The sequence below is a fragment of the Lathyrus oleraceus genome, chromosome 7, assembly GCF_024323335.1.
Source record: "Lathyrus oleraceus cultivar Zhongwan6 chromosome 7, CAAS_Psat_ZW6_1.0, whole genome shotgun sequence".
Taxonomy (NCBI): domain Eukaryota; kingdom Viridiplantae; phylum Streptophyta; class Magnoliopsida; order Fabales; family Fabaceae; genus Lathyrus; species Lathyrus oleraceus.
This window is the reverse complement of record NC_066585.1, coordinates 423,369,929-423,379,273: the sequence shown is the minus strand read 5'-3', so window position 1 is coordinate 423,379,273 and position 9,345 is coordinate 423,369,929. Positions and strand designations below refer to the sequence as shown.

Sequence of the window (9,345 nt, the reverse complement as noted above, 5' to 3'; positions counted from 1 at the left end):
TTGCTGAATTCTGTTCTTCAGAAGGAATTCATCATGAGTTCTCATCCCCCATCACTCCCCAGCAAAATGGTGTGGTGGAAAGGAAAAATAGGACTCTGCAAGAATCAGCCAGAGCTATGATTCATGCTAAGAAGTTACCCTATCATTTTTGGGCTGAAGCCATGAACACAACCTGCTATGTTCACAACAGAGTGACATTAAAGAAAGGGACTCCCACAACTCTCTATGAAGTCTGGAAAGGAAGAAAACCTACAGTAAAATACTTCCATGTATTTGGTAGCAAATGCTATATCTTAGCTGATCGTGAGCAAAGAAGGAAGATGGATCCCAAAAGTGATGAAGGAATATTTTTGGGTTATTCAACAAACAGCAGAGCCTACAGGGTCTTCAATTCCAGAACTAATGTGTTGATGGAATCCATTAATGTAGTGGTTGATGATCAACAGACTGATGTCACAGACGATGTCGAAACATCTCTGAATGATTCTCCAGCTGACTCCTCAGACAAGAATAAGGAAGAAGAACCACCTCAAGCTGAACTTGAAGATGACAAAATCAACAAGGGACCCTCTATCAGAACTCAGAAGGATCATCCCAAAGACCTTATCATAGGAGACCTAGATAAAGGAGTCACTACTAGATCAAGAGAAGTAATCTCACATGGCTGCTTTGTGTCAAAGATTGAACCTAGAAATATCAAGGAAGCCTTGACTTATGAGTTCTGGATCAATGCCATGCAAGAAGAGTTAGGTCAATTCAAAAGGAATGAAGTATGGGAATTGGTTCCTAGACCTGAAGGAGTAAATGTCATAGGTACAAAGTCGGTATACAAGAATAAATCTGATGAACAAAAGGTTGTTACTAAAAACAAAGCTAGAGTGGTAGCTCAAGGATATACTCAAGTTGAAGGAGTTGACTTTGATGAAACTTTCTCTCTTGTAGCTCGCCTTGAGTCCATTAGATTACTGCTTGGAGTGGCATGTATTCTGAAATTCAAACTGTTTCAGATGGATGTAAAAAGTGCCTTTCTAAATGGCTACCTAAATGAAGAAGTATATGTTGAACAGCCTAAAGGCTTCACAGATCCAAACCTTCCAAAACATGTGTACAGATTGAAGAAATCCCTCTATGGGTTAAAACAAGCTCCCAGGGCTTGGTATGAGAGGCTCACAGTGTTCTTCACTGACAATGGATACAGGAAAGGAGGAATTGACAAAACTCTGTTTGTGAAGAATGAAGGAGGGAAGCTCATGGTGGCACAAATATATCTAGATGACATAGTATTTGGTGGAATGTCAGAGCAGATGGTTGAACACTTTGTTAGACAAATGCAATCTGAGTTTGAGATGAGCCTTGTTGGAGAACTGACTTGCTTTCTTGGGCTACAAGTCAAACAGATGGAAGACTCTATCTTTTTATCTCAAAGCAAGTATGCCAAGAACATTGTGAAGAAGTTTGGCATGGAGAATGCAAGCCATAAAAGAACTCCTGCTCCTACACATGTAAAAATCTCCAAAGATGAAAATGGTGTCAGTGTAGATCAAAGTCTATACAGAAGCATGATAGGCAGTCTGCTATATCTCACAGAAAGCAGACCTGACATTGCATTTGATGTTGGTGTGTGTGCTAGATATCAAGCTGAACCAAAAGTCAATCACATAAACCAAGTAAAGAGAATACTGAAATATGTCAATGGCACCAGTGACTATGGGATGCTATATACTCATGGATCTAGATCTATGTTGACTGGATACTGTGATGCAGACTGGGCTGGAAGTGCTGATGATAGGAAGAGCACATCAGGAGGATGCTTCTTCTTAGGGAACAATCTGATTTCATGGTTCAGTAAGAAACAGAACTGTGTATCTCTATCCACTACTGAAGCTGAGTACATAGCAGCGGGAAGTAGTTGTTCTCAACTAGTCTAGATGAAACAACTATTGTCTGAATACAATGTCACACAAGAAGTCATGACATTATACTGTGATAACCTGAATGCTATAAATATTTCCAAGAATCCTATTCAGCACAGCAGGACTAAGCACATAGATATCAGGCATCACTTCATCAGAGAACTTGTGGAAGAAAAGATCATAGCACTGGAGCATGTTCCTACAGAGAGGCAATTAGCTGACATATTCACAAAATCCTTGGATGTCAATCAATTTAAATGTTTAAGAGGAAAATTGGGGATCTGTGTGTATGAGAATCTATAGCAATCAAAGGAGTCTGGGGATAGTTCTCACAAAAAGAGTATGGAGTTTTGTGAGGTATGGTATAGCGAGAGATGTGATTGGTGTAAAGATTCTATGAGATTTATTTACCTTTGGTAAATTTTGACTAAAAAGGGGGAGAAGTATATGGAGTTGGTGGAGCTGGGTGAAGCTGGGTACTGGCTGAGATGGATGAACAGAAGTACAATCATTATTGGAAGAGGTGCACAGGTACTGATGTTGTAGCAGATGTCAGTATGACATTCTGGCTGGTACAGGTGCTGGAGTTACAGTAGCTGTTATTTGATGAATGCACAGATTTAGGGGGAGAAGAATTACCCTGGTGTAGTGTGCATTTGTGTGTCTTACTAGTTGCATCCATAACTAGTAATTCTGATTGTTGCACATATTTAGGGGGAGGAGAAGTACCCTTGTGCATGTGTGTATTACTAGTAGCCATAGCTAGTAATTGTTTTTGCTTCTGCTGCTGATTAAACTACTGGTATGTAGTTTAACTGCTGATAGTTTGCCTTGTGAACAAAAAGGATATATATATGTTTTAGCCAAAATTTGCCAAAGGGGGAGTTTGTTGATTCTAAGTGTTGGCAGCAATTTTGGTAAAACAAAGAGTGTTCACAAGATGTCATGTGTGATGTCTTAACATGAGATATCCTATGTACCTGCTGGAGTTGAAGAACATATGCAAGCAGGATTGTTTCAGAATGCCACTTACAGGGCTTATGATATTGGATGTACCTGCTGGAGCTAAAATGGAAGACATATGCTGCAGGATTGTTTCAGTTGACATACTCATTGTCATGGTAACTGATATTGTTGTACCTGCTATAAAAGGAAACTGGATTATGCAGGATTTTTCCAGATGTCAGACCCGATGTCATGACATCTTGTACACAGAACATTCAATATGAATGTCTGGTGTTTTGTGATTGCACAATTGGTGGCAATCATTGGTTGATTGAAGATATGGCTAGCTGGCGCATTCTATCAGGGATATCAACCAGATTTGTTTATTTTCCAAGGAGATCTTTACAGCTGATATGAAAAGATTTGATTGGAAAATATATCTAGGGTTTTCAAGTTGTCCAATGTTTCTATAAAAAGGGACTCAGAAAACCTGATTGTACACACAACCAATACTGAGCAATATTTAGAGAGAGAGCTAGGGTTTGTGTCTGTAGGTCATTCAAGTCATCCATTGATGATTGAATTGGACTGATATGTCTTCTTGATCAAAGCTTTGAAGCAATATCAAGAGTGTGTCTTCTTGATTGAAACTGTGAAGTAAAATAAAAAATATTATAATTGAAAAGTATTTTCTTTTCACAAGGGATTGTTGTTTAAAATCACGGGTGTATGATTGTAAGGGAAGTGAGTGGGTTCTCATATCTAAGAGTGCTTAGGTAGAAATTGCACGGGTAGAGATTAGGTGAGAAAGACTGTAACTTGGTGAAGTGTACGGATAGTCTTTGAACTAATTCTATTATAGTGAATATCCTTCCTCGCTTGGTAGCCCCCAGACGTAGGTGAGTTGCACCGAACTGGGTTAACAATTGCTTGTGTGATTTGCTTTTCAATTCTGTTTAATTATCCATTGTGTATTAACAGATATTAGTGTCGTGACATTACCTTCGACATCTTATATCTGATACCAGAATTTCACATCGATTTTCAATTCCTCATCATAAACCTTCATTGTCATTGTTCCTTCTTCTATATTTATCAAGCATAGTCCCGTCTCCAAAAAGAGTCTCGCCAGAATGAGAGGGATCTCTTCATCTTCTGGCATTTCAAGAATTACAAAATCCATCGGAAATACAAACTTATCAATTTTCACCAGAATACCTTCAACAATGCCATATGGTTTCTTGACTAAATGATCGATGAATTGGAGTGTCACTCTAGTATCTTGCACAACCCCTATACCAAGCTTCTTGTAAATATATAACGGCATGAGACTCACACTAGCTCCCAGATTAATAAGAGCTTTGTTGAACGACCTATCTCCAATAGTACATGGAATAGTCATAACTCCTCGATCCTTCTTCTTTATCAGAATCTTTATACCCTGCAAAATAGCACTACAAGTTTCGGTTAGAATAATTGGGTTAGTGTCGGTGACACGCCTCTTAGAAATGATATCCTTCATGAACATGGTATACGTACGCATTTGTTCAAGTGCCTCCAACAACGGAATGTTAATTTTCAGCTTCTTGAATAACTCTAAGAATTTTTCAAAGTTTTTCTCATATTGCCCTTTTTCTTGTTTCTAGTAGGGAATGTGAGCTTAACAACCGGCTTGGGCTCAATGACTGTTTCTTTCACAACCGGTTTCAGTGCTACCACTTCTTCTCTAATAACTTCATTTTCTTTGATCTCAAGGTCCACTTCGTCCAATTGGTCTTCCTCTTGATCCACTTCCTCAACAACTTCATCAATTTTACCATTTTGTGTTGTCACCGTGCTCACATTATTATGCTCTCTAGGATTTGTCACGGCTGCACTAGGTAAAGCACCTTGTGCTTGAGAACTCGAAGCTAGTTGTTGAGCGATTTGCCCCATTTGGACTTCAAGATTCTTTATAGATGCCGTGGTGTTTTTCTGATTATTCTGGGTTTCTTCTTGAAATTGAACATTACGGGCAGCCATTCTTTCAATTGCAATTTCCCAATCAGCTTTCTTAGGGGCCTGTTATTGTTGTTGTTGTTGATATTGAGTTTGGTACTGACCATGTTGAGGAGCAGTTCCTTTTTGGTCTTTCCATGAGAAGTTGGGAAGATTTTTCCAACCCGGATTATACGTGTTGGAATAAGGATTATTCTGCTTCAAAAATTTGATTTCCTCCACTTGTTGAGGAGTTGCAAAAAAATAACAAGTTTGGTGTTGACCACTACAAATTTCACAACAGACAGTAGGGACCGGTTGGACCTGTGCCACCGGTTGGGTGCCTGTATTCATCACCTTCAGCTTCTTATCAACTTCAGTAACTATAGTATCTTCAATACAGATTTTATTAGTTTCCAGCTTTAAATCTATAACCCCTTCTGGTTTGCTTTGATACCTATCATACAACTCCATGTGCTCATTAGCAGTAATAGCTTCAATGATCTTCTTGATACCGGTGGTTGTTGAAAAAATTGTGGAACCACCGGTTGCGGTATCAATCAGCTGTTTGGTCTTTATTTTAAGACTGTTCACAAACATCTGCATTTGTTCAGTTGCATCCATATTTTGGGTGGGACAGGCTACCAGAACCCTCTTGAATCTCTTATAGGCGTCTCCCAAAGTTTACTCGTCCTTCTGCTTAAAATTCAGAATTTCATACCTCTTTTGCAGAAATACGGACGCTGGAAAATACTCATTCAAGAATGCTTTTTCCATTTCTTCCCAAGTTGTGATGCTACCGGCAGGTAAAGAATAAAACCATTCTTCAGCTTCTTCCGCTAAGGTAAACGGGAACATTGTCAACTTCTTGGCTTCTTCAGTGTGACCATCAATTTTCAGAGTGTTGCTCATGGTCAGAAACCTCTACAAATGCTTGTTTACATCTTCATTCACTTTTCCAGTAAAACGCTTCCTTTCAAGCTGATTAATGGTACTCGGGTGCAGCTGGAAATTAGCCACGCTCACTGGTTGGTTGACAATAGTTAATTTCTCAGTTTGTGCATTGGCACCTCCGTAGCCTCCCAACAGTCTTTCTGGCGGCGGTGGAACATCAGCCATAGTTTCGATCTCTCTATCGGAACCTAAATCTGAGCTTGAATGGATGGAAAGTTGTTCTTCATTTGATTCCAATCTGGCTATTCGAGCTTGTCTGAGTCTTGCCCGTAAGGTTCTCTCGATTTTTGCGTCAAAAGGAAAATCAGTTGAGGCCTTACCTCACATACAAATATCAGACACAGAATAGTTGATATAATCAAAATAAAATATTCAAAATACGGAAAATAAATTTTAGTTGCAGAGCAACAAAATTTCAATTGAGATAATTATAAACTTATATTTGGCAATCCCCGACAACAGCGCCAAAAACTTGATCGGAAAAATAGCAAGTGTACTATTTTTGTCGATGTAGTAATAGGAGGGATGTTTCCCAAAGATCGATCTCGAGGATTGCACAGCAATATAAGAGTAAATAGTCACTCAATTGAACAAAAGTAAGAGTTTGGGTATGGTAAAATTCACTGTAAGGAAAAATAAAACAAATAAATATTTTCATAGATTAATATGATATGCCAAGGAAGGTGTACAAAAATCTCCTATAATGATCCTTGAGTGTATATCTCCTTAATATTGAACATTGTTTCAATTACCGGATCTTAAGAGTATTTCCCACTAAGACCTTGAAGAGAAACCTTTGGTATTCAATCTAACCTCTAAGCCCTTAGGTGATTATGATGAAACCAAGCATTTTAATTTAAAAAGAATAATTCGGTAACCATAGAGTATCCTTAGTCCTAGATGATATCTACTATGGTTTCACTGTATGAAATCCTTAACCATTGCAGTCCTTCTAATCGTTAACCATACATCAATCTTAATTTTTGCCATAAAGAAAGCATTACGCGAATCATACAGTGAAATTGAAATCAAATAACATATATTAAAAAAAATCTAACATCAGAGTCATTCATATTATTCAAATCAGATACACGATAAAATTGAGACATTACAAAAAGTTCGGAATTCCGTTGATCTTCAATTGCGTCCGCTCTTGAAGGATCTTCGTTCTTCTTCGCTTTTCACTGCTTCAATCTTGATCATCTCCAATTCTCTATCGTGTAAAAAATTCCTTTTCTCCATATTCAAGTCTCCTGTAAATAGTTCATGATGACAATTTTTCTCGCGTAAAAGTCCAAAATGCCCTCCGAGATAAGTTGTGCCAAAAACAGCACAAAACTGGAAATTCAAGTGCACAAGCCAACATTAGCCGTGTCAGGCAACATGTCAGGCCGTTTTGGCTTCTGGGGCACAAGGCCTTGACACGCCTGCTCAGGGAGGCTGACACGGGCACCCGTGTCAGCTCCCTGTTTTCCTCTTCCATGCCCCTTCTCCTGACACGGCCCGTGTTGGCCAACACGGATGGTCGTGTCAGGGCTACTATAGGTCCAATTTTCCTCTCCTGACGAGCCCGGAATGTCTGCTTTGCTTGTCTATCCCTCCAGTACACTTATTTACACCTGAAACCAAAAGAACTACCACAAAAGGACATAAAATGGAGTATGATGATGCATATACCATGTACTCAACAAATGGAGACAGCAATACCAAACATATAAATAACCAAACAAAACAATAAAATAAGTGGACTAATGTGTTACCGACTTCTTACAACTGTGTCGAATGAGTGTCAGAAAACAAGGAGAATTAGAGACTGATCAGTGCCAATATAACTTTCAAGGTTGAGTTGAAGGTTTTGGAGCATAAGTGTCTTGCTATAATAACTAATAGAGAAGAGTGGCTATGGTATTATAGGATTAGGCGTCTCAACTTTAGAGATCTCAATGCCTTGGGAAAGAACTTAATAGTGATGGGGCTGATATTGATCAACATACCGATTTAAATTTATGAACAATGTGTGCAAGCGAAGCAACATAAAAAAAATTCAGCAAAGATGTGGGTTTTAGAACCAAGTGTCATCTTGAGGTTGTGTATTCCGATGTGTGTGGACCGATGCAAGTTGATTCGTTTGGTGGCAATAGATATTTTGTCACATTCATTGACATTCATAGTAGAAAACTACCTAATCAAGAGAAAGGATGAGGTATTTGATGTGTTTAAGAAGTTCAAGTCTATGGTTGAAAGGCAAAGCGACCACAAGCTCAAAGTTCTCAAAATGGATGGTGGAGGCGAATATGTCTCAAATGACTTTGGGGGTTTTTTTTTATCAAGAAGGGATAGTAAGTTAGGTAGTACCACCCTATACACCACAGAAAAATAGTGTTGCTGAAAGGAAAAATTGGTCGATTATGAACATGGTTAGAAGCATGTTGAAAGGGAAGAACTTGCCAAAAATTATGGGGAGAAACAGTGTCTACAACTGCATATTTGTTGAATATGTGTCCAAAAAAGAAGCTTGAGAAGATAACACTAGAGGAAGCATGGTATGGATTTAAACCAAATTTGAGTCACTTGAGAGTTTACGATTCGGCAACATATCAAGATGTGTCGGGACAACTTAGAAAGAAGTTGGATGATAAGGGAAAATTGATGATTCTTTTAGGGTATGACTCCACCAATGGTTACAAGTTGTATGATGCAGCGAACAAATGGATTGTGATCAGTCAATACTTCATTTTCGATGAAACTAAAGAGGTGCAACAGAGTGCAATCGGTTGCACTAAAAGTGAAACCGGTTACACTAGTGAAAAATCAGTTTCTGTAGTGTTAAAAAGTCTAGAACCAGCCATCGTTAAACCCCAATTTGAAGCAAATGTGAGAAGATCAACAAGGTAAAGATATTTTTCGCCAAGACTAAAAATTATACATTGTTCCAAGATAGTGAAGTCAATGACGAAAGTGATTTTGTCCATTTTGCAGTTATGGCCGAATCTGAATCCATTAAAAAGGAAAGGGCTTTGAGTGATCCAAAATGAAGTTGTGCTATGAAAGAGGAGATGGAATCGATTGAGTTTTATAAGTCCAAGAAGGGACTGCTCATGCACCAAAGAAGGTATGCGATTGAGATTTTGAAGAAGTTTGAAATGGAGCATTATAATGTTGCCATTGCCCTGGCTGAACCGATATTGCAGCTATCAAATAATAAGGACGAGCAAGATGTCAATCCAAGTCAATATATGAGATTGGTTGGATCCTTGCATTATTTGTGCAATATGCAACCAAATTTGACGTTTTAGTGTCGGTATTATGAGTAGATTGATGGAGAGACCGAAAGTGCCTCACTTGGAAGCAATCAAGAGGATTCTAAGATATGTCAAAGGATCTATTGGTTGTGGAAATATATTTCCCTTAATGGACAAGGGCTAGAAATGCAATTTGCTTGATTTTATCGATTCTAATTGGTGCGAAGATAAAGATGATTGAAAGTATACAAAAAGATACATTTTTATGTTCGGCAAAACACCGATTTAATGGTGTTAGAAGAAGGAACTGGTAG

At 38.5% G+C, this 9,345-nt stretch overlaps 1 protein-coding gene across 1 annotated transcript; it reads right to left on the bottom strand.

Annotated features, from left to right (window-relative positions):
• Positions 1 to 3,870: 3,870 nt before the first annotated feature.
• LOC127104167 (uncharacterized) lies at positions 3,871 to 4,386 on the bottom strand. Its single transcript, XM_051041369.1, has one exon. The coding sequence runs from the start codon at positions 4,384 to 4,386 to the stop codon at positions 3,871 to 3,873; it is 516 nt and encodes a 171-aa protein (XP_050897326.1).
• Between the last annotated feature and the right edge of the window lie 4,959 nt (positions 4,387 to 9,345).